This window comes from Hylobates moloch, unplaced genomic scaffold (assembly GCF_009828535.3).
Source record: "Hylobates moloch isolate HMO894 unplaced genomic scaffold, HMol_V3 SCAFFOLD_21, whole genome shotgun sequence".
NCBI classification, from domain to species: Eukaryota; Metazoa; Chordata; class Mammalia; order Primates; family Hylobatidae; genus Hylobates; species Hylobates moloch.
Genome location: NW_026652296.1, coordinates 40861449 through 40887263, shown reverse-complemented (window position 1 = coordinate 40887263; position 25815 = coordinate 40861449). Strand labels below are relative to the sequence as shown.

The 25815-nt window shown below is 43.6% G+C and overlaps 1 protein-coding gene across 2 annotated transcripts in view; it reads right to left on the bottom strand.

The window, feature by feature from the left end:
* Window positions 1-25815, bottom strand: part of RALGAPA2 (Ral GTPase activating protein catalytic subunit alpha 2) — a 340962-nt gene that overhangs the window by 19549 nt on the left and 295598 nt on the right. For both annotated transcript variants that reach the window (XM_058432702.1, XM_032142466.2), the window contains exon 39: window positions 281-402. In XM_058432702.1, coding sequence (XP_058288685.1) covers window positions 281-402 — 122 coding nt within the window. The remainder of the gene's footprint in view (window positions 1-280; window positions 403-25815) is intronic.

Here is a 25815-nt window from a genome sequence, read left to right as displayed (position 1 = left end):
CCCACACTCCTGAATGAACCGGAGCACATTACTGAGAAAAAGTTCATTAACCTTGCTAGATTTGAAGGTTAACAGGATAGCTGAAGAAAGGAACTGAGTGAACAGCTCGAATACAAAACAAATTAAAATGAATGTCATCATTCCTTTTGATATTCATTAGTTGATTCAGAGGGAGAATGCTCTTCTTAAATTTGCAAGCATTTATCTGTGAAAAACAGGTGTACATCTGCTGCTCGAATGCGTCTTAAGCGCGTGAGAGAAGAATAATGTAGACACTCACCCGTTCCGCTGAGGGAGTAGCTGGGAGAGGGAGAAAAGACTTGGGCTGCGAAATCCTCAAATGTCATTACTTCGCGGTGGTTCTGAATTATTGCTTCGAGATACAGAGCTCGCTCTTCATAGCTGCGGTAATCGGTTAAGGAAACAAGTGCACATGCAAAGTGGCATGCAGAGCAGTGACAGAATTCACTTTTAATACTGTTGTGCAATTTTTTCTGTGTAAAAAAGTATCCTGCAGGTTCTTTACCATCTTGCAGAAAATTAAATATTAGTCATAATTCATACCCAAATTCTGGTTTTGAGACCTAAGTTTCTCTTAGACTTTAATTGCATTCAATACTAGTAACACTAAAAAACATGTAAGGCAACAGTTACAGAAGAACATCATAAGATCATTAGGGCTGATTTAAACAAAAACAGGAGATACTGATTGCAATAGCATCTCTTTCCACTGACAGTGGTAGATCTTTTACGTCCTATTTCAGTGGATAAAACATTCTTAGCCTACTGACATATACGTTGATACTTCAAGCAACTTGGTGATACAACAGTGCAGACGCTTCTTAAAAATAAGAAGATGCAAGTTACTGGGAAGAGAGAAGGCTGGGAAGATAGACTCTGAGGGGGCATCAGAGCCTCTAACCAAGACAAGTTGTGAACATTGGAAAATAAGAACTACTATGTGAGAGAATCTACCAAGAGTGCACAGGGCAATTTAAAAAAAAAACACTACTGCCTTTTAATTAAAACTGCAGTCTGGAACACACAGCATTCAAATGTGTAATCAAAAACCAGTCACCAATAAAACTTACAAGCGTAACACACTGAAGCAACTTTCCAGCTGTCTTAATAGGACCCCTGCGTGTGGCAGGCTTTCACAGGGCAGAAAGCAAATCTTCCCCTTTTGTGTGTGGCTTCTGTTTCCTCAGAAGGTGAATCATGCACTTCCAATAACAGGATAACGTCAGAACAATCCGACAATGGATGGAGGCACTGCACATACGACGTTATGAATTAACACTTGGGGAAGTCCGCATGACGTCTCATTTTTCCCCTTCTTCATTATCAATGCAAAAGTTAAAAGATATGTTTCAGTTGTTTTGAAAATCATGCTAATTCTCCAGGAACAGAGGGAATGTGGATCACCATCAGTTTATTATTTGCAGCTCCAGAAGAGGAAAGTAACTAGCATTTCTCACTACATTTTCAAACTATCTTTTCAAAATGGCCTCTTTAAAAATACAAGTTGGTGACAATTATGTCCTTTCAATCAGCTTTCAAGACAGCATGTTTTTAAATGGTCAAATACTTTTCTGCTTTCTTATGGCAAAGTATGCACACCGATCTCTAAATGCAGGCTCTTCCTCTCCCTACTCCTTCAGTTATATTCAGAGGATAATTTTCATACCATGAGGAGACCAGAGGCATTCTAGGGCTGTGCTATCCCATACAGTAGCCACAAGTCACATGTGGATATCTCATATTAAATCTGAATTAATTAAACTAAAAAGCTAAAATTCAGTTGCTTTGCCCCCTCCCCCCGCCTTTCTATATTTTAAGCACTCAATAGCCGCACGTGGCTAGGGGTTCTATACTGGATTGCACAGATAGAGGACATGCCTGTCACTGTGGAAAGCACTACTGGACGGCGTGCTGCCAGAATTTCTCCGTAAGTTTGCTCTATACAACCTCAAGCAAGGAAAATGAGTTTGAAGATTTCCAAAGTGGCCCCTCTAATGATTTATGATCTTTTATATAGATGGGCACAACCGCCCAAGGCCTGGGCAGCATGAGCCTGAACTGGCTTCTCCACTGTGGGCTGAACTCCTGGTGACTCGCCTTAATGAACAGGCTGCCAAACTTCCTCAGCGAGAGGCGCCTGCTCAGGCCCAATTCTAGAGGGACCCACTAATGCCATTCACGTCTCATTATGAACACACTTATTCTGCACAGCACTTGGCTGTCGCCACGGCTCGGCCCTCCATACATGGCCCCAGCAAGCCGCTGGTCCGGGGAACAGCAGGACGTTAGGCCTGAGTGGCCGTCTGGCGAACAGGCACTCTGACACTAAGCTGGCACGTGCTGGCCCAGCAGGGGCTGAGCGAGGCGTGACAAATTACTCAAAGAGCTGAGCTAAACTTATGGCTGACAACCACCTGAGCCTTCGGACCGCCGTGGCCCGCTGTCAACGCTCAATTCATGGCTCCCCCTTTCAGTCCGTCGTCTGCTTGTGGGCCTGGGTTAGAGCAGGCACGTCCCTCTAAAGACCTGTCATGCTCTGCCTAGCATCGTCCTGCTGTTTCCTGAAAGGCCCCACTGCGTCCAACACATCCACACACAGTGCTTGGGACAATGGTGAACAAAAAGGAAGTGCGTGTGCATTTTGCTAACTACTCTACGGAAGCCACGTATCTGGAAAGTGGCTGGCTATGTTAATCAGGCTCATGATCAAACCTACAAAGGGACGTTTTGCATAATACCATATAGACTGACCCCAGATGGCAGCCCACCGTCCCTATCCTGGATGGCACTATCCAATTGTCATAAGCTTGTCCTTGTCAAGGCTGAGAGATCTGGGCACCTTAGAGAGAGTCCAGCACTATATTTACAGGAGTAATAATGAAGTTGTGAGATTCTCTGATTCAATGAATATTTATGGTCTGACTCCTAAACTAAGGCAGTAGGAGACAGAAGACATAAAGGTGCTTCCAGAACTGGATCCTGGAGGAGGAAGTGTTTCCTTCATAGAAGGTTCCTGACCCTGCCATCCGTGCCCCCGACTGTCACACACAGCCCACACTCTCCCGCCCACTAACTAGAGTGTTAACAGTGCTAAACTGGGTGCTGTCATTTAGACAAACATCCATTAGGGATTGGGGTGAGATCAGGAGATCATCAAATACATTTTCGCTCATGGCCCAAGCCAGGGCATGTAAACACCCTGACAAAGAGAAAACAAATATCCCCTTAGCTCTGGCGGTGTTTAGAAACAGCCAAGGAGCTCGTGGGTGCCAAAAATAATTTCTTTTAGTAGCCATAAAAAACACAGCGCTGGGATCTTAACTGAATTAATTGCAAGGGCAATTTGGAGCAGCATCATCTGACATTTTCTTACCTAATATCCTCAGGGCTTCAATGCTGGTTGCTTTCTATAACAAAGGGCATTTATAATTTAGACATCAAAATGCTTGTAAGCTCTTCATATGTAAGACACGTTAAAATGTGAAGTGAATGCTGAAATGATGCCGATCCCTGCACGGTCAAAGACCTTTCACTGAAAGAAGCACCAGGTCACAAATCCGATCTGTTTCAATACTAGCCATGGCCCTTTTGTTCTCTTAAAAAGTTTACTACCAAATGTGTAACTTTTAATTCTGTTCTGAATTATTATCTCATGAAAAGCCACACACAACAAAGTACTTTTTTCAAGAGCAGTTTTCCCCTGGATTACTCAATTCAGGGAACATTCAAATTACTGACCAGAAACCCATCTTGGCTTCTGGACATTTCTCAGTTTCTTTAGCCACTCATTCTTTTCACATTTTCACATAAGAACTTTTATCAAGAATTTTGATTAAGAGACAGGCCTGTAGTCCCAGCGACTCAGGAGGCTGAGGTGGGAGGATCACTTGAGCCCAAGAGTTTGAGTCCAGCCTGGGCAACATAGCAAGATTCTGTCTCTAGAATAAAAAATAAAAAAATGGATAATATTCCTCTACTTTACTAAAGAGGTTATACGCCTTTACTGGTTACATTTTATCAAGAATTTCCAAGAGAACTTCTCGAGACTCTCAAGACACACCCTGCTGAATCTGCAGAGCTGTAAGAATCTGAGAATCTGAACCTGTCCCCCAACTTTACTCTCATTATTGTTTGTTTTAATTTTTAGAAATGACAGTAGCAGCATGACAGTCAGGAAGGAGCTTGTATTTTGGTGGAAGGAAGGAAGGGTTTGAATCTCAGCTGCCCTTTTCCCTGCCAGGTGTTGGTGTCCCCATTTTACACGTGAGACAGCTGAGGCAAGCGGCTCTGACTCCAGCCTCAGTTGTCTTACTAAATGTAGAATGGGGACACCAACGCCTGTTCTCAGGACGGCTGGGAAGATTAAATAGAATCCTATATATGAAGCATCTACCTGGGTTCTAGCACAAAAAGAAAAGCACGAAAAAGCTGGATTGACTGCTCCCTGCCTCTACCATGTGGGCCTAGGGTTTTGTTGCAGAAAGAATGTAGTAGGTAAGCTAGAGCAGAGTTCCGTGTCAGGCTCCATGGCAAGCAAACCCCCTTTAGGCTACACCCTCATGAGCGGGGAAGTCCTATGGTCTCCATTTTACTGATCAGGTAATGAGAGCTCAGAGAGTTCAAGAAATTTTCTTGAATCACAGTGACACAGTAATGGGATTAAGGCTACAGTCCAGGTCCTCTAACCTTTACTGCTTTCATCTAATATCTTGAATTCTAGAATAAATGGTGTTAAGTTCAAGATCGTGTGTGAGGCTGGGAACTAAACTCCAAACGAGACAAATCAACTGACTTAAATATACGTGAGCTACAATAACCCGCAACGTAAACCTGAGTGCGTATGTGTAAGCTGCATCTATACCCAGATCATGCTGACTTTACAAAGTACAACAAAACAACAATTATTCCATTTTAATTTCTTTTTATTTATTCAGGCTACGTGTTTGTTGACTGTTGTTTAGCCCCTTCAAGCTTCTTTTATCAAAGAAATAAAGAGAACTGTTTGGAAGAGGCTATGTTGCAGACTATATTTTTTCAACCCTTGAAACCTTCTTGCCTGAACCTTCTCTAAATTTCCCAACAGTGGATATGATGCTCAGACTGGCAAAGTGGCCCCGGACACAGGCAGCTTCCTGACATCGGTGTGTGTGTGCTGTAACCGTTTGCGTACCCACCCCAGTTTTCTTTCTGAACTCATGCAGCCTCTTATCACTGGCACAAGCAAGCCCAGAGCTAGCCATTCTCATGACTCCAACTCCCACGGCAGTGATCTGCAGAGGAGGGAATGTCATGTTTCAGAACCATCTGGGACGCTTCAGCCATCCACGCATCCCTCTCAAAAGTTCTGGCGCCCCCGAGTTCTGCTGCCACTGGTCCATTCCTTGAGTACATTAGGGTGTGGAAAAGGTTGAAAACCTCTGGCTAAATAGCTACCACATATGACCATCTTAAGCCTCCTTATGTGAGGTTTTCTGTGGCTGCTGGAAATGACCACAAACTGGGTGGCTTAAAACAACAGGAATTTATTCTCTCACTAGTTTTGGGAGGCCACAGGTCCAAAATCAAGATGACAGCAGAGGCTGCAGGAGAGATCTTGTTCATGCTTCTTCCAGTTCCAGGTGGCTGTCTGCGTTCGCGGGGCTGCATGACTCCCCTCTTTGCCTCCACGGCTACATGGCCTCTTCCTATTCTATGTGTCTCTCTTAAAGGACACTCCTCACTGGATTTACTGCTCTCCTGGATAACCCAGGATGATCTCCTCATTTCAAGATCCTTAACTTATATCAGCACACAGCCTTGAGTCAAATAGTTAACATTCACAGGTTCCAGGAACTGGAACACAGACATATGGTTTTTGGGACCATCGTTTACTTCAATAAACTCCTTGAGGACACCATATGAGTCAGGTTCATCAAATTTATGTCAACAGAAATTTATTCTCTTACGTCACTCATACAACCTAGCTTAAAAGCACCCCACATAATATTTACTGAGTGGATAAATGAAGGCCTGAAATTTGTGTCCATTGCTTTAAGCTATGATACAGCTAGATATATTCTAGGCAATAGCAACTTGTAAGGAGAGGTTAGTTAGAGAGTTCAATTTGAAGTAAAATTCTACATAGATTTTAAAAACTCCGTGATAAAAACTTTTAGAAGAATGTAGGGGCAAACTCTTTATGACCTTGGGGTATGGAAAGATCTCTTAAGAAACCAAAACATGAACCACAGGGAGAAGAGACTGGTACATCTGACCACATTCAGAGTAAGAGCTCCTGTTTACCACAATACTGTAAAGAAGGCAGAACTACCAGGCACGACATGGGAGGAAGCATCTGCGACTGAGAGCTGGCAAGGGGTAGGTGCCAGAATATAAGAAAAATGCCTAACAAATCCCTAAGAAAAAGTCAAATAACCTACTAGAAAGATGGGCAACCAAGAGATAAACCATGACTGGCAATTAAGTTGCTCAGTGCCATTAATGATCAGGGATTACGAGAATCACAACAAAATACCATCTTATATATCCCAGAGTGGCCAAACACAGAACATGTAATAATGCCAAATGTCAGACAGGACATGGGGCACAGGAGCCCCAAGAACCTGCTGCTGGGAGGTAACTGGCCTGGCTTCTTGGGAGAGCAATTTGACCTTATCCAGGGAAGAACAGACGCACGTGCTTGCGGGCTGGCAATTCCGCTTCTCAGTATGTGAGCTCTGGTACATATGTGCTTGGTTCAGAATGTTTATAACATGTTACAGACAACAGCAAAAAAGAAAAAGGAAACTATTTTTAACATTCATGGATAAATGCAGTCACACAATGGGATATTAGACAGCAGTGAAAATAAATGAACTATAGGCATGTGTATTAACAAGGATAAAACTGGCAACAATGCTCAACCAAAAAAGCCAGTCACTGAAGGACACATTGAGTGCAATTCTATTGCTACACATTTTTATTTATTTATGTATTTATAGAGAGGGTCTCACTGTGTCACCTAGTATGGAGTGCAGTGGAGCCATCATAGCTCATTGCAATCTTGAAGTCCTGGACTCAAGCAGTCCTCCCACCTCAGCCTCCCAAGTAGCTGGGACTACAGACATGCATCACCATGCCTGGCTAGTTTTTAAAATATTTTGTAGCAATGGGGTCTCCCTATGTTTCCCAGGCTGATCTTGAACTCCTGGCCTCAAGTGATCCTTCCACCTTAGCCTCCCAAAGTGCTGGGATTACAGGCCTAAGTCACCTTACCTGGCTTATATATATTATAAAAACAGGTTAAGTGAAACATATTGCTTAGGGCTACACATATGTAGGAAAATGATAAAGAACAAGGAAATAATACCTGGGATTACCTCTGGGGTGTGGAGGGGTGGTACCTGGGAGGGTCTGAAATATATTGGCTGGTGCAAGTGGGTGTCAGTACCGGGACACGTTTTGGTGTTCCTTAGAACGTATGTAAATGACACGTCTTCCAGTCTGTATAAATATTTCATAATAAAAATGGGCAATTTGGCCAGAATGAAACAGCACTAATCAAATGAATCTTTTCTCACCCATCAGAAGGATAGAATGAGCTTCAAGTTGAAGGTTGATATAAAAGGTCTATGTTTGGGTGTTAGAGTTGACGATGATCACAAAGAAGTCCATTTGACTCAGACACAGAGAAAGCAGAAAAGAGACAGTACTATTTTTAGGCATTTCATTCCAGAAATAGACCAGAATGTCAGAGCTCAAGATTTTCTGAAAGTTGTGGGGAACTCTGCCAGAAGGGATTCAAAAAGCTCAAATCAAACATGGATACGAATGCCACCTGTGGGGGAGGGGGATAATGCTCCAAAAAATAAAAATGTACTTCTACAAAATTACTGTTGTTAGAATTACTATGCATTAAGAATGACAAAACCAGCTGAATCTGAGAATGGTCAGAATACTACATCTATTCATGGGCTTAAGCATAGATTTCTATACATTATCCTAGTCTGCTCAGAGAACTGGATCTCAAGTGGCTGTGCTATTTTCAAAAAGCAAATCCACCTTCATTCAAGCGCTCATCCATTCAAGAGATACGTATTGAGTGCCCCCCGTGCTAGGTAATGGGCATGTAATCAGGGAACAAGACAGATGTTGCTCCTGCCCCCAGCAATCCTGCATTCTAGCAGGGAGGCAGACCGAACACTAGTTAAAGGACAAGTCCAGGGAATAAGGCAAACTGTCATTATGTCAGTACCAGGAAGGAAAGAGGGAGATAAGCTCAACGAAGTCTCTGATGGGAGGGAAGCAGCTAACCAAGCAGGGATGAAGTGGGGTAAGAAGTATAAGAGCAGTTCGGGCACAGAGAATGCCATGGGCGGGAAGGAATTTGGGATGCTTCAGGAGGAGAAAGGAGACTGGGGCCATGGGGTAGTAAGAGGGTCGCAGGAGGTGCAGCTGAAAGACAGGCTGGGCCTGGGCACAGGAGGCCCGAATGGCTTGAGGCAAGGAAGCAACATGATGTCACTTAAGTTGCTATATTGCCCTTAGAGGAACTGCACCACTAAGGAGGGTCCTGAGTGTCCTCTAGTTTGGAAGAGGTCAAGGCTGACTGGCATCTATACATTCAATCAATGGACTTGTCCAAATATTTCAATACCTTACTTTGTCTTTGCATTTTTCAGAAGTGGATGACATACATCTTTTGGGCATGCGGAAGAGGTAAGAATGTTACTTGCAGGCTTGAAATGACCAGAACTTCTGAGAATGACCTTGAGCATAACCAGGAAGGACTACGGTGTGGCAGAGAGAGGGCCACGCTGGGTGACACACACACCCTGGCGTGGAGGGAAGAGGAAATAGAGCAGAAGCAGGCTCTCCAGTGAGGCAGAGAATGAGGCGCTACACACAAGGAGGCAGGCACGACCCTCCCCCACAGGACAGATAGTGGGCTCACAGAAACTTATACAAATGAGATGACTTAACGACAGCTGTGGATTGAGGAATACTACCCTGTTTTGAATGTGTAAAATACACCCATGGATGCATTTTAAACCTAGTAAAAAAATGACCCTACTGTGGCAGAGTCTGAGCTCAGAGAAGGAATGGCTAAGAATATTTTACAAAACTAGGAAATTAATTAGCTGGTTTCTTCTGCCGCTCCCCACTACTGGCTGCTTTTGGAATAGAGGATGCACAAGAAAATAACACGTTTTCGTTTTTGAGCAATGTTTTGAGTAGTGATCAAAGAAAGTGAAGAGGCAACACACAGAATAGGAGAAAACATCTGCAAACCATTTAAGTGATGGAAGGATCTTGTATCTCAAATATATAAAGAACTCTCACAGATCAACAATAAAGACAACCGAGTTTAAAAATGGGCAAAGGATGTGCATAGACATTTATCCAAAGAAGATATGTAAATGGCCAGTAAACACACGAAAAGATGCTCAACACCACAGGTCATTAGGGAAATGGAAATGAAAACCGTAATAAGACACGACCTCACGTCTACTAGGATGACTATAATCAAAAGGACAAGCGACAACGATAACCAGTGAGGACGAGAAGATGTGGAGAAATCGGAATCCTACCTTGCTGGTAGGAATATAAAGTGCGGCCACAGGCCGGGCGCAGTGGCTCATGCCTGTAATCCTAGCACTTTGGAAGGCTGAGGTGGGCAGATCACCTGAGGTCAGGAGTTCGAGACCAGCCTGACCAGCATGGAGAAACCGCGTCTCTACTAAAAATACAAAATTAGCTGGGCGTGATGGCGCATGCCTGTAATCCCAGCTACTCGGGAGACTGAGGCAGGAGAATTGCTTGAACCCGGGAGGCGGAGGTTGCAGTAAGCCAAGACTGCGCCATTGCACTCCAGCCTAGGCAACAAAAGAGAAACTCTGTCTCAAAAATAAATAAATAAATAAATAAATAAAGTGCAGCCACTGTGGAAAAAAGTTTGGCAGTTCCTCAAAAAGTTAACATACGATCCAGCAATTCTACTCCTAGAAGTTCAGTACCCAAGAGAACTGAAAATATATGTTCACATAAAAACTTGCCAACAAATGTTCATAGGAGCACTATTATTTACAGCCAAAAACCAGAAACAACCCTCTTGCCTGCAAACTGATGAATGGATAAACAAAATGTAATATATCATATAATAAAATAGTATTCAGCCATAAAAAGGAAGGTATTGATACCTGCTGTGACATGGATGGACTTTGCAAACACTATGCTAAGTGAAAGAAGTCAGATGCCAAAGCCCATATATTGTGGGACTTCATTAATATAAATGTCCAGAATAAGCAAATTAATACAGACAGAAAGGAAATCAGTGGCTGCTTGGGGCCAGAGGGAGGGGAGAATGTGGCATGACAGTTAATGGGTATTCAGTTTCTTTTGGGGGTGATAACAACGTTGTGGAATTGGAAGTGGCAATGGTTGCACAACTCAGTGAATATACAAAAAACCACTGTATTATACATTTTAAAAGGGTGAACGCTATGATCTATGAATTATATCTCAATAAAATAAATGCCCCCAGGCTGGGTGCAATGGCTCACCCCTGTAATCCCCAGCACTTTGGGAGACTAAGGTAGGAAAATCGCTTGGGGCCAGGAGTTTGAGACTAGCCTGGGCAACATAGTGAGACCCTGTCTCTACAAAAAAAAACAAAAAATTAGCCGGGATTGACGGCATATGCCTGTGGTTCCAGCTGGTCAGGAGGCTGAGGTGAGAGGATCACTTGAGCCTGGGAAGTTGAGGTTGCAGTGAGTTCTGATCATGTCACTGCACTCCAGTCTGGGCGAGAGAATGAGACTTCGTCTCAAAAAAAAATGCCCCCAAAATGCCTAGTGGTATGCAATGCACACTATGTATTGTGAGGAAGGCCTGCTAATAAAAAGATCTTCACTGAACACATAAGAGAACAAATGGCAGGATGGCCTGGCAGAGCAAAAGCCCTCCAGGCAGACAGTGGCTGAATCATTTAATCATGGAAGACATAGGAAGAGCAGCAGACCATGTGCCGGGACTGTTCTAGCCGCTGGAGGATGAAAAAGACATAGTCTTGTCCTTCACAGCATTCACAGCTTATATGGAAAGACAAGTGGACAACGAGCTCTAGGAAGCTGGTGGGTGGAGTGATTCACGGGAATGAGGAGTGGGTCTTGGTCAGACTGCAATGGGCTGGTTACACAAGGGAAGAAGCAACACCAGCCTGTGGCAACTGGGAATCTCTGAAGGTTTTAAAACAGATGAACAGCAGGACCTGATCTATGCCTGAGAGATAATGGGGCAGGGAGACAATGCAGGGGAGGAAGAGGCACAATGCGGGGCAGACCCAGCTGGACTTGGGGTGCTCACCAATGGTAAGAGATGGAGATGGATTCTGGACATAACCCTGGGATCAAGGTGTAAGTGACCAGGAGGGTGGGACAGAAAGGGACCTGAGGAGGAGGGCAGGGTTGAGTGGAGGAGTCTGAAGAGCCCAAGGGATTCCTGGGGGACAACTTCAGGGAAGTGCTGACTGGGACTCAGCAGAGAGGCCTGGGCCAGAGCTGAAGAGCTGAGTCACGGGTTTGGAGATGATCTTGAAGGAGAAAAGGGGAGAATGCAATGTTAGGGAACCCCCCCACCCCCACCGGAGGGGGGGCAGAAGTGAAAGAGCAGTCAAGGGATATGGAGGGAGCGGGAGACAGCCATTGCCCAGATCCCAGGGAGAAGCATCTGGAAGGAGGAGCAGCAGCGTTCCTGCAGAGCCTCAGCTCCCATGCGCTTCCCTGGTACCTGCCTCAAAGGCACATGCTCCACAGGTGGGCTCAGGTCGCATTTAATAACTAAACAAATGGATAAAATTCCAGAATGAGCAATACAGGAACAGATGCCAGTTACATCTTAAAGCCATACATCATTTTCACAAGATTTTATTTCTCTTTCAGTATAATGTAAATTTAAATTCTAGGACTGTTTAAGGCCGCAAATAAATGAATCATTGGAAGTAAATGTCACAGCCTGGTAACGGGTAAAGAGGATGACTTTACTCAACAATGTAACCAAATAAAATGGATGTTTTGGAAAAGGAAATTAAACACATGGAGGTATAAGATATTAGATTAAGTTTCAAACCCTAATGATACACTCCTGGAGAGAAACAGTCCACTACTGCTCAAAAAGAAGAAAATACCATATAACCAAGTTTAAGAATAATTCTGAGGAAATGGTAAGAGCAAATGGAAATGAGAAAAAGATTTTCTTCAGGCTATTAAATTACAGACTTTTGGAGATGGTCTGTTCTCATATTCCCATGTCCTTCCGGCGTAGGGAGCTGAAGGTCTCCCTCCTAGAATCTGAGGCGCTCCACACATGCAATGGATTTGGACTATACTGTTATTAGAAATGTTCAAATCAGTTCTTCCCAGGGGATTGATCTGTGAAGGAGCACATCCTTAATTACAGCATTTTCCATTTCCATCTTCTCCAATTCTCCCAGTGCGCCTCACCTTCTGCAAATCACCAAGTGAGAAAATGCCCCGTGACACTGTCGCTCAAAGTCTCATATCAGTAAAAATGTAAGTGACAAGAAAATTAGTCATTCAGCCGATTTCAAGTCTAGAGAAAGTGCTGTCAAATTGAGTGAGAAAAGATTCAACAGGCTACTTCAGTGATGAAAACGACTGAAAAAGTGACGAATCAATATGAACAATAGAAGCCCTGAGTTCTGCCATGCTGACGCCAATAACTTGATTTCTGGGAGGAAGGGAGTCAATGTCACTTGAACCATGTTTCTCTTTCACAGATTTTCACTCGTCCTAAAGACATCATATGTTAGAAGCTAAAAAATGTACTCTCAACCTTAATACAGAAAGGACCACTGCTGACGTTTTTGGGGCATTTAATATCCATGAAGTGACAACAAAACGGAAAATAATTAGAAATGCAGAACTGACCTAATGTTAAATGATGAGTTAATGGGTGCAGCACACCAACATGGCACATATATACATATGCAACTAAAAAGAAATGCAGAACTGTCTCTAAATGTCTTAAATCCTGTTTGTGGCAAAGTATAAAAAGAGTAGACAATTAAAGAGCAACACACATGAATTGTAAACTCTGGTTCTGTCATCACTGACTCTAAGAGAAAAAAATATTATTAAATAAAATACGTTACAGGTACTATTTAGTGCAACATAATTTGAATTGAATTATCCAATGTTTACTCTTCAACCATTCTATTTTGAAGGCAAAAGCCACTTTCATTTGGCCTACAGAATAGTTTATATCTAGATTGATTCTAGAAATTAAATAGGATCATGATATATGATATACGATTAACAAGTAAATGAAACTGACAAGTATAAGAAAACATCAGTAGCAGATACTCTGGTTATCCATTCCTTTGAGACATTCTTAATTGTCACCTATAAACAATCTCTCAGGCCCACATGAAATCAGACTAGGCTCAGGCATGAAACAACTGAATTTTGTGGCCCAAAGTATTTGCACCAAGTTGTGTACAGATTTTCTTCATTTTTCATTTCTGAAAGCAATTTTGGGGAAATAATTCCTTTTCATGGTATTTACAAAATTTTAGCTATATTTGTTTTTTCTTCTGCGCATTTTAAAATAATAAATATCACTACCTCTGGAAGCAGAAAATCGTATTTCTATGCTTCTGTGAAATAATTTTAATAGCTTAAAGGCATCTCAGTTTTCCAGGAAGATATTTAACTGATACCAAGTTATCAGATGTCAAGAAGAAACTCCAAGAAAAGTTAGGGGTTTACCAAATGAAAGTGACTTACAAAATGAGGAAAGAAGCTGATGTGAAGGTTGCCAAATGGCCTTCCTGGCCTATTCAGACTGCTTGAGTGGTACGCTGGGTTGCAAAGCACACCTGAGTGATAAATATTACTGCTGACCCACACTTGAAACTCAATACACCCCACAGACCTATCAGAGCAAAAAAAATAATGCCACAATTCTTGAAACCTAACTGGAAATTTGGGGGAATTCTAATAACACAAAGCTCCCTCATGATCAGAAGTAGCAAAAGTATGTTGGCCAGTTAATATTAAAAGCAACTGATTTCTGGCTATTAATAACAGTATGTGATGCAACTGGCTCACTTAGGAAGAAGCTACACTAAGTGGACACAAGGGTTGAGCCATCGCAACAAATGGCCCCGGAACATGTCTTTATCTGCAGCACTCTGAAGAGCTGCTCCATCTGTAGGCATGGCTGGGCCACTCAACAGACACTGGTCCTGTGCAGACTAGAATGACCAGATGACCGTGGAGAATGCGGGTCTCATTAATGTTATGGGAAGTAGTTTTGAGCAGCCAGAGGGCAAAAACTCCTCTTTTACTCCTTTTATGTCTGTTCTAACATTTGGTTCACTGCTAGGTTAAAAAAAAAAAAAAAAGATGATCAGGAAGTATATATAAGTGACTTACATAGTGTGGTTTGAAATTTTTATGTTTGCTGTCAAGATTGGTCATGAAAATTCCCAGGGGCTGCTGGAATGACTTACTCTGGTTTCATAACAGGCTCAATTGTACTGTTCTACACCTTCTGCTAATCTGGTTCTAGGCTGTGTAAAGAAAAAAAATATACACATATAGCTCTGTTGAAAATCATGAGTCTTGATGAAGGTCTAGGTGTTTGAGTGGGGTAGTGAAGCCACCTGCTTGCTAACGAGTCTCCGGCTGAAGGGCACTGGGCTGAGAACCCCATAAGGTGGTCATACAGCTCTGTGATGCTTCTGCTTAGGGGTGAGGAAGGGAAACACTGTAATGGTATTAGAGGAAGGCTTAAGAAGCAACAGGGCTCAAGTGTGAAGTTCAGGCATCGTCACTTACATATTCTCAGAGATCATCGGCAACACACAGCATATGGGATGCCCTTTTACAAATGCACCCCAAAGGGAAAAGTCCCTGTTCTGACAGCCTTTCAGGTGTGCTGTCTGCAGCAGGTGAATCAGACTACATCCTGAGCATAAGTGAGCCCCCGGCCAGGCACCTCTGCTGATGCTGCATCAACCAAAGGTTACATTTCAATAATGATACCAGTGAAAATGATCAAGTGCTTTTAATGGGTTGAAGTTTTATAGGCTCTATCTCATTTAATCCTCACAACTTCCTCCTGTGGTTTGTACTATCCTAATTTTTTGTAGAGGAGGAAATTGAAGAGCAGAGAGGAAAAGTGTTCCGTTCCACCTCTCTCAGATGCTACCAGCAGCCTGACTGGAGAGCCTGGCTCTCAGTCACGGCCCTGCCTCTTATCATCAGAATTCTCCCAACAAGAGAAAAGACTAGTGAGGCCACAACTAGCAGAAGTTCCATCTACTCACTGGTGTTTTTATAGAAAGCTGAAGGAGTAAATTGTAGCCCTTCCTCCGCTCTCTCCAGCTGGGACTCTATTATCCAACAACTTCAGGAGAAAGAAAACTTACTGTGTTTTCTCCTGCAAATTAAACTTCAATACTTGCATTTCAAGTATTTTTGGCTCTTACAAGCCAGTCAGAGAAATCCCTGTGGGTTAGAGCAGGGGCTGAAGTGACAGTTTCACTAAATCCCATCTGTGTGCCATTCTGCCTGCGGGGTGGGGGCATCTGCAGCACAGCACATCAGCCCTGCGTCCTGCACTTATTCATGCAGATGTCTCTTCCCCTGTCACTCATCCCTTCATTAGAACTCCCTCCGACCGGCTAGCCCCTTCCCGCCCCTGGTCCTGGTGCCCCGTTTCAAGTGGTGGTGGACAGCACTGGGCGCCGTATGTGTCCTTCATGCCCTCCAGTGCTCCTGGGCACCGTTACCATGCACCTGCTGCAGTGGCCCCTCGGCTTGCAACTCGACATGAGGCAGTGCCATACCAGTGACCGCACAGGTTGCCAGTAACAGGAAAGCAATTTTCTATTGAGCTATGACTATATCTGGCCCAGGATGGATTGTGCAAGGGAAAAAAAGATTTTTTTTTTGTAAGGGGTGTTTTCTTTTGTAGCTGGACAACATATATCATCGAGTGCAGAGCAGACACTTGGTCCTTCCTGAGTCTGACATTTGAACAACAGATTCAACATTTCTACTCCACTTCAGCAGGTACCTCTGAGTACCTAAATCTTCTCAACTTTTAAGAGTAAGGCCGAAGGAATTCAGGTTAAAAAGTCTGCTGCAGTCAGAGAGAGATCAGAATCAGAAATTCTCTCATAATAACACACGCTTTAAAAATAAAATTTCAGAAAAAAATGATGGGTGTTTATCTTAACTTTTTATGTCTTTATATTCTGGGATAATTCTACTTCACTCTTCAATGAAAACTGTCTGCTTTTATATTTTATATGCAAAATTCCTTGTAACAGATCCCATCTATTCTGATTAAACTCATAAAATATACAAATAACAGAAACAGCCCCCAATGCTGTTACAGATAAAATTCCCAACCCACACAATTCTCTGGGACTTTCCACATTTAAGCCCCATAGAGTCACTTGATATCATCTTCGTGACTAAAAATATAACTGCAGTATTACTTAAAATTATAATCAAATCATTCTCTTGCAAATTAAGACACTTACTCTTAGAAAAAAATAGCCAAATTGAATTCGGTATGTCTTTTCTTGATAGATCAAAAGCAGCTCCATTAAATCAGCAGTTTTATATTAGTGGCATGAGACATGACCCAGATGAGGAAAATGTCCTTTGGAGCCATTTTGTATTTTATTTGAAGAGCAATGGAGATGATCCTCACAATTCATATGTGAGGCAGAATCGTATCACTGGTCCCAAGGCCAGGAGGCTGGGCATGATCCCAAATGTGGTGGCCCATCCACATCAGAGAGCCCAGGTTCATCTTCTCTCAATCCCTCATTTCTTCCCATTATTGCGCCTGCCACCCATCTATTCACCCACCCACCCATCCACCCATCCATCCATCCATCCACCCACCCACCCATTCACCCACCTACTCACCAACCCTTCCATCTGATATTTACTAAGTGCCTCCTACATACCCATTATTCTCTCCTCAGATGTAAGGAAAGTACTTCCTTGCATCTCAATCCTCTTCTAAGTCTTCGATCCTATAATATTCAAATGTTGTACTAAGTATTATAGTATATCGGAGGATTCTAAAACCCATCATAGTGAGATTATACTATAATTAGCCTGAGTTCTGTTGGGACAACATCTCACTTAGAATAAAAGAGACAACATGAACTAAAAACAAGCTACCCAATGTTGGTGCAGTTGGCTGCCACTCATGAAGCTCTCTGTAGCCAAGAGCCCACTGGGTCCTCCTGCAAAACTCAAACCACATATGATAAAGCAGAGACAGGCAACAAAAGTGATGCTCTGAGACCACCCAGCTAGCAATGAGCGGGGTTGAAACTCAAACCCAGGGCGATCTGTTACACATGCTGGCCTCCTTCTACTCCCTTATGCTGTCTCAGTTTAATCTTTCAAACTTATTTAAGATGCTTGCAATGTTCGGTGCTAAATTAATCCACAAACATTGTTGTTTGGTGCTAACAGGAAGAATAAGGATAGATAAATTAGATTCTTCTTTCTCCTCCCAGAACCAAGAGTAGCACAAAGCTGGCCATTTTTATAGCTAATCTGGAATAAATGGTGACTTTCTAGCTAAATCATTATCTGTACAATTGTCATAAGAAGCTACAATTTAGAAGAATAAACTACATTAATTTGATCCTTTCCTTCATGCAGCAAGATTTGAAAAATTTACATGAGCTCATTTACACAAAAATTATCTTTCTGCAATTATTTCTAGTGATATTTTGAAGACAATCAGTACAAAATTCTAAAGTTTTCTTAATTATTTTGAACGGACATTTTCAGAGAGAATGACTTTGGTGCCAGATATGGCTTCTGAAGTCGTGACATGCTTCAACACTGGAGAACAACAGAGCATCTCACGGTAAGGGCCTTTTGCACCATAATCAAAACACTGAGAGGGAACAGGAATGAACTGTCATTCTTTCATTGCTATCTTCCAAGGGTGAAACATTCTGATAAATCCTTATTTTTAATTATGTGCCACTTAGTGTCATTCAAAAACCCTGAAGAGGGTAGAAGCACCTGTGCAATGACTCTGAACAAAAAAGAAGGTAGAAATTCAGGCCTGATATTCCATGTGTCATCACAGATAGCAGGGTTTAAGTCAAAGCCCTGAGTTCAGATGCAGACTCCTCTGAGTCCTGGCCCTGTGACCTTAGGCAACTAGTTTGCCCTGCAGAACATGCATCCCCTCATCTGTGAAAGGGGATTCAGGGCTGATCTGCAGGACCATGCGGCAGTGAGGGGAATGATGCCACAGGTGTGCCTGTTCAAGATCACAGCAGCAGCTGCTGGACCTAGTGGCACCCGGTCAGTGGAACCTAACAGGGAGCAGCTGGCAAAAGAGCAACGTGGAGTGTAGAGCCCTGGCATTCCAGAGTAGGGACACAAGGGCAGGCCTGGATCTCAGTGCCACTGAATCACTGACTACCGTGGCCAGGCATCTGGCTCAAAGTTGTGGGCCCTGTGGAGGCCCGGGACAGCAAGATCTTTCCCTTTATGGGAAAGGGCCCCATCACCTCCTTGTCCCATGGCCTGAATGCTTCCTCCAACAGGTGGGGGAATATTTCATGAGAAGTGTTTTTCTCAATTAAAAACAGAAACACAGGGACCAGTGATAAGGACAGTAGTCATTTTATATGATGGAAACTTGCCTCTACCTATAGCAGGTTCTGATCCTGATCAAGTATACTGGTGAGTGACTTTGTAGACTGATGTTTCAACTGTTTTCACTCATCTCCAGTGAATATTAAAAATGTCACTTGAGAAATTTCCTTGAATTTCTCTACTGCCTTTACCTTTCAGAGTTCCCTGTGTCTGTATGTTGATAGCAGACACAAGATCACACTGTTTTCATGAAACATCACGTATGTACATCACTGGGATCACCTGGTCTCAGTATATACTCTACATAGACCCCAAAGGTTAAGGACAGTACATGAGCGAGAGAACTTCTTAAATGCCTCTCTATATTTTCAATCAGAAGTAATTATTTTGTGAGTTCATGGAGGACATAAAGACGTAACTCATGGTCCCTATCTTCTCCCAGCATACTACTGATGTGACAGGAATGACTTTGGGACACTTCCCAGGGCTTCTTGGTGGTGTGAACAAATGTGCAAGGTATCATGAGAAGGAAATGGCTATACCCTTTTGGTGTGGTTGGGGGCTTTGTGGAGCGAGACCCCCTGAAGTGTAGCTCTGAGACTGAGTGGAATCTACACAGGCCAGAACAGGAGTGATGGGGGAGGCAGGAGGAAAACATCATGGGGCATTTCCCAAGAAGCCATGCCCAGAGAACTGGGGAACACAGGTCTCCTCAAGAAGTAGGACTGGAGAGAGGCTGCAGTCTAGACTGACACTGCTGTTAGGGAAGCGGGGAGGCTCTTGAGGGTAGACAGCAGGCTGACAACGCATGGTGGTGAGTCTGGCAGCCAGGTATGACGCTGGAGGGGGAGAAGGAAGGGTGCCACAGCACAGAGATCTGTACAGAAAGCCCTGGACACGGCCCTGGAAGGTGGCTCTGGGCAGAGGGAGAGGATCCCAGGCAGGTAGAGGACATTTCAAAGACCAGACAGGTTTAATGGATGATGCAAGAGAAAACTAAAACTTAAACATGCAGCACGCTTTATATAATTTTAAAATTTATGACACAATTTGCAAACTGGCAATAAATTACTCTAAAATTATCCTTGAGATGGGAGGATGGAAATATGCAAAAAAATTAAGCATGGTGACTGTAGGTAATAATGTATTATAGATTTCAAAATTGCAAAGGGAGTAGATTTTAAGTGTTCTCACCACAAAGAAATGTAAGTATGCGAAGTAACAGTTACGTTGATTAGCCTGATCTAATCAACCTGCAATGTATACATGTATCACAACATCACACTGTACCCCATAAATATATGCAATTATTATCTGACGATTCCAAATGTCACTTCTACAGAATGTGTGCACCTCTCCATGCAGCAATAATATCTACAATAGGCCTGTGTCCCAGGTTTTTCCTCTATGTAAAGTTGAAGTAGGGGCTCTCTTCAATGAGAAACATCCGCTAATATTACTTGCACAGACTTCATGGGAGAGATAAATGGGTTATACATCACTTAACTTGTAACTAATAATAAATTATACTTTGGTCATGAAAGTCATGTAATTTTTTTAAAGAAGCAGTTGGTGCGAGAAACAGTAAGGACTGTGAAATAGGAACCACCGTTGTTCCAGGGCTGGTGATCGTCTTCACTGAGAGAAAGCTATGTTTATTTTTCCTTGATGACCCGACCACTATGGAATAAAACACGTAGGTACCTTTTCTACAGAGATGGATCCAAGACTGTGACTGTCTCATTGTGCCTGTAGTGGAGGGCTGCCAGGGCTCTGCTTTGCTGATGATAATGAGCTGTCTGGTGTCACAAACCAGGTGATTACCATGGGTTAAACAACTAAGGGCAGGGTCGAGAGTGATCAAGCAGTGGCTCCCTGAGCTCGTGATGGTGCTAACCTTTCCAAAGGTGAGCGCCGTATATATTCATTTCAGCAAGTCACTTAATGAGCTTTCGGATTTTTTCGGCACAAATTAAAGGCACCTACCTGGATTTTTAAATCACTTGGTAATGCCACCTAGTCCCCCTGAGTGGGAGAAAATTAAAAACAAGAGCCACAGCATTTCCTTAGAACATCTTCATGTAAAGTACATGATTCTTTGAGAGAGACTAAATAGCAGACTATTTCAATATTGGGAAACACTGGAAAATACATTCCACCATGCTATACATACATGGGAAAACAAAAAATTATTTATTTATTTAGAATGATTTATTTTGGAAAAAAAATGAACTCTAATCTCTCCAAATAGCCTCATTTCTGAATATTTTTTAAAACTAGCCCGCTTCCTCTTTTTACCAGGGAGAATCATCATTATCATTAAACACTCCAACTCTGCAATTGTCCATCCTCAAGCTGTCCATGTGAAAGTGAGTGCTTGATCTAAATGCCCAGCGGCACTTGGTGCACGGGCAGAGCCTCCGCTCCAGCTGTCTGGAGGTGCACATCTGGCTCACTGGTGAGCACCAAGCATCTCCTAAGTGAATTCTCCCCATTCTAAAGAGCCTACATTTTAAGAATGACTATGCAAATTTAGTGACAATCCATTGGGTCATTTCATGTGATGCCAACAAACATCTAGTAACACTTCCAGCCATTTGTCTCTCCATTCGGACATAATTATCAATCCTACTATGTGCCAGTCAATGGTGTGCCCAAATTATCTTGAATAATTCTCACAAAATCCTAGGAAGAAAGTATTGTTACTCTCACTTTATAGCTGAAGAAATTAAGGCTCCGAGTTCAAGATTAGGTGACAGGCAAACCAACATTAGCAATTTCATACGGTTCCACCTAATAATTTAGCCAGAGCCCAAAAAGGTGGTTGGGCAGGGAGGGACTTCTCATACAATATCTTAAAAAAGCTGAGAGAAAGAAACGAGGAGGAGCACTCAAACCCTGCGAGGGGCTGGGGGGATTTGGAGAAGCTGTAGCCAAGCACAGGATATCTCCAGAGGCTGCTAGCCTGTGAGAAAACAGGAATAAGCTCTTTGATGTAAGGTATAAATACATATGCAACCTAAAATAGCAGTACTTTTCTGTGCGCGCTGCACCAACAGTTTGACTTATCTCATGAGGCTGAAATGTTTCTCAGATGAGGTCCAACCAGTATAAGTACTCCCCAAACAAACCTACTCAGCTCATTTAAAATAAGCTCTTACTTAAAACCCAAAGGACCACAGAGACAAGGTCACCTGATAAATGAGACAGTCTGGAGTGAGATGAAGACAATGTTCATGAAGGACCAGGATTAGCATCTCTGCTTCCCCACACAACAGACAAGTGCTAAAATACTTCAAAATCCAGTATACATCAGTGAAATTCCGAAATTTATCAGAACAGAAAGTAGATCAAATAACAAAATACTGCATGATATGTATTTCATATAGTAAAGTATACTTAACAGCCATGTAGATGAAGGTTTTGGCCATGTTCTTTGCACTCAGACATGGCATGCAGTTGTAAGCTATCTGTAGTGGGGAGGAAGAGGGAGAAGGGGTGGTGATGTACTGGGGAGTCCATGACTTGTTCATGTGGGGGCCTGAAAAAGCCCCTGAAAAATCAAAGCTCTAGTGATTTAGCAAGGTCCGGCAGTGAGGAATAAAGTGTATAAAAGCAAAATGAAGACAAAAATAAAACAAATTTTAATACACCTGGTTAGTCTCTCCCAAACAAAAGTTGCTCATAGCCACACACACTGGCCTCTCATGGGAACTCATGGAAAATGCCAGTAGTTCCTCTGTGGGGGTCCCGGGAAAAGTGCAGAGCTAAAACTCACAGTCATCAACGAGGCCTTGGATTTTAAAATTAATAAGTTCAAAGCCAGATGAGATGGAAAAGGTTGTAAAAAGCACCTTAAAAGCAAGGAGAAACACTCTCAGTCCCCTGCGAGCTCTGCAGGGGACTGTTTCAGCCACAACCAGAAATGGATGCAGGTGAGCCTCTGATATCCTAACACTAAAAACAGACGGAGGCCGCCAGCATGGCCACATGCTCAGAAGTGAAGACCAGGAGGAGATGACCACTTTCCAGATGGGACGTGTTCGTTTTAAAGCAGTCTGCCACTGCCTTTCATCTGTTTGGGTAGAGGATATATTAAAATTCCTCTTAGAGGCCGGGAGCAGTGGCTCATGCATGTAATCCCAGCACTTTGGGAAGCTGATGCAGGAGCATATTTTGAACCCTGGAGTTTGAGGCCAGTCTGGACAATGTGACGAGACTCCGTCTCTACTAACACATTAAAAACTAGACGGGCGTGATGGTGCATGTCTGTAGTCTTGGTTACTTGGGAGGATGAGGCTGGAGGATCGCTTGAGCCTGGGAGGTCAAGGCTGCAGTGAACTGTGATTGCACCACTGCACTCTAGCCTGGGCAACACAGTGAGACCATGTCTCAAAAAAATTTTCTGGCTAACACGGTGAAACCCCGTCTCTACTAAAAATACAAAAAATTAGCCGGGCGTGTTGGTGGGCGCCTGTAGTCCCAGCTACTCGGGAGGCTGAGGCAGGAGAATGGCGTGAACCCGGGAGGCGGAGCTTGCAGTGAGCCGAGATCGCGCCACTGCACTCCAGCCTGGGCGACAGAGAAAGACTGCGTCTCAAAAAAAAAAAAAAAAAAAAATTTTCTCTTTTAGAGAAAGGCATTCAAAGTGAATTTATGAAAAACAAATCTACAAGTTATTCTCCTGTGTTCTACCCTATGCCCAGAAGCTGACGGGACATCACAGACAGATGGCTCCAATGTGGACTCTGTTCTTCACCTACAATTCTTGAATTCCATGTTTGCCAATGCTTGAGGTGTGCAAGGTATCTAAAAGTGGTGGATACTGCAGACCCTTTTCCTCAAGGAGGCCCTGCACAGCCATCTGGGTGTTGATGCCAGATCCCCTGGATCTAAACTCAGCCCTGGATGAAGAAAATGGTCATGGGAGGCATGGGAGGGACAGACGAATGCTGCAACAATATGGAACTAAAGTCCATGATGCAGGGGCAGAAGCAACGCTTCAGAGATGGAGGGTGTTCACCACGCTGGGCAGACAGTGCGTACTCTGCTAGATGCTGGGAGCAGCTGAGGAAAAGGATGCATAACAGCATCTACAGTTAAGGGCACTATCATTTGGGGGAGAAAAATTTACATAAATGCAGCTAATACCGAGCAAAAAAGAAAGGACAGTAAAGAATGAACTCTTGAGTAAAGTATACGCAATCATATTATATCCGAAGGAGAAGAGTAGGGAACAGGCGTCACACCCTTACTAGAAAGTTGGCTGCCGCAGAGCTGACGATGCTGTGCCATAGCAAAGTGGGAGGAGCAGGTGCGTCTCTCCATTTCCGGGCAGGAGAAAGATGTGGCACAGTGTGATTTTTAGCAAAGAAGGAGGCAGGCTGCTGCTGGGTGCTTGGGAGGCTGCCCCGGAGTCCCAGTGTGGTGAAAGGAGGTGGCTCTGTTCTCTTCACGAAGGCAACGAGGGAACCCGACACTGGGATGTGTCTGTGGACATTGTCACAGGCAGGAACTGCACTAGATCTATGGCCTTTCAGGGACTGCTTTGGATTGAGCTCACGTGGACAAGAATCAAGATGAGTCTGTGAGCAGGGTTAGTAAAAATTCTTAGAAATTCATTGTTCTAAGTTCTGTTTAAATGAACAATCCCATAAATACTGTAGCTGCTCAAGTCTTAAAATGGGGTGAGTTATGTATCAAGTTGAATCATACAAAATTGCTGACTTTTAACCTGCAAAAGCAGCATTTCATATGGTCTAACCCTAATACCAGAGTCACAGATTACTTGGAAAAGCCCGCTGGGCCCCAGACGTTTCCCTGACTGCCTAAATCACAGCCCTGCCTGTGGACATTGCTCCCTCTCTCTCAGGCCACTTTGCTCCCCAGGAAATACAGTGGCCTCCAGCACACAGTGCTTCCAGGACCCTTCAAATAAAACCCCACGAAGAAACCAGAGCTACTGAAATCCTTAGTGCTTCCATGTTCCAAGTAAATCAGATCAAGTTCTCTACACATGTGCTTTGCGTGAGTTTTCTAAAAAGATTTCAGTCTATTTAAATACCATCCCTACCAAATAAAACAATTTAATAAGGTAGATCTTTCTTTGCTCAAACATGTCACTTATCTATTCCTTCTTCCAATGCCATCCCTAATATGAAGAAAAAACTAGTAGTGGTTGATAAAGTGTATTTAAGTGTCATGGCAATACATGAGTAAGACGGCAAAGTGTCCCTGCCATCAGCCGGCCCTGGGCCCTGGCCAGGACACAAAGGCATAGAACACCAGCCCAGGGAAGCCATCTCACTTCCCCTGGGGAGACAAACACTGGATGGCTCACAAAGGCTTCACTGTGTTGACACTATTGTCTCTGTTGCCATAAGGTTGGAGGCAGAAGAGTAATCTAAATAGAAAAATGAATAAAACCCTGGCCTAGTCGGGTGAGTAGGGTTCTGGGAGAGGCAATGTGTCAAGCCCCAGGCCCCTGGAAGGGAGGGAGGCAGGAAACTGCCCACTACGTCCTGCCAGACACACTCATGTGCCATGCCTGATCTAAGCCCTGCCACAGGCGGGCGGCCAGGGCGCCACCTCATCCGAGCCTGTGCATCGGCAATCATGGCGGCCGCACCGTGGAGACCAAGCTCCGGGGCTAACTGATGGGAGGCTCCGAGCTCTGAATGCTGCTGGTGGGGCCTTGGCAAGTTCCCCATACTCCCTGGGTCCTGTGGCCTCCTCTGCACAATGGCATCTGAACACAAACCAGCTGTTCACATGTGAATACATAACATGTATAATTTCATAAATGCTAGCTCAATAAATGTTGTCATTATTAATTCAAACAGAAGTTCACCTTCTGTAAATGGGGAAATTAAGGAGACTGGCAACCACAAACTACTCTGAACGTCCTGAAGACCGCCTGGTCACTGAGGCACACGTGACTCCGCATCCTCTGACATGCAATGTCTCATCTGGCCACAAATCCCCATCAATCCAGAACCTGACCACTTGTCACCACCACACGCCACCATCCAGGCCACGCCATTGTCATTTTGTTCCTGGATTATGGCTGTGGCCTCCTACCTCTTCTGGCCTCTGTACCCAGCAGCAGGAGCCTTTCAGGGATGGTGCCCTCCTC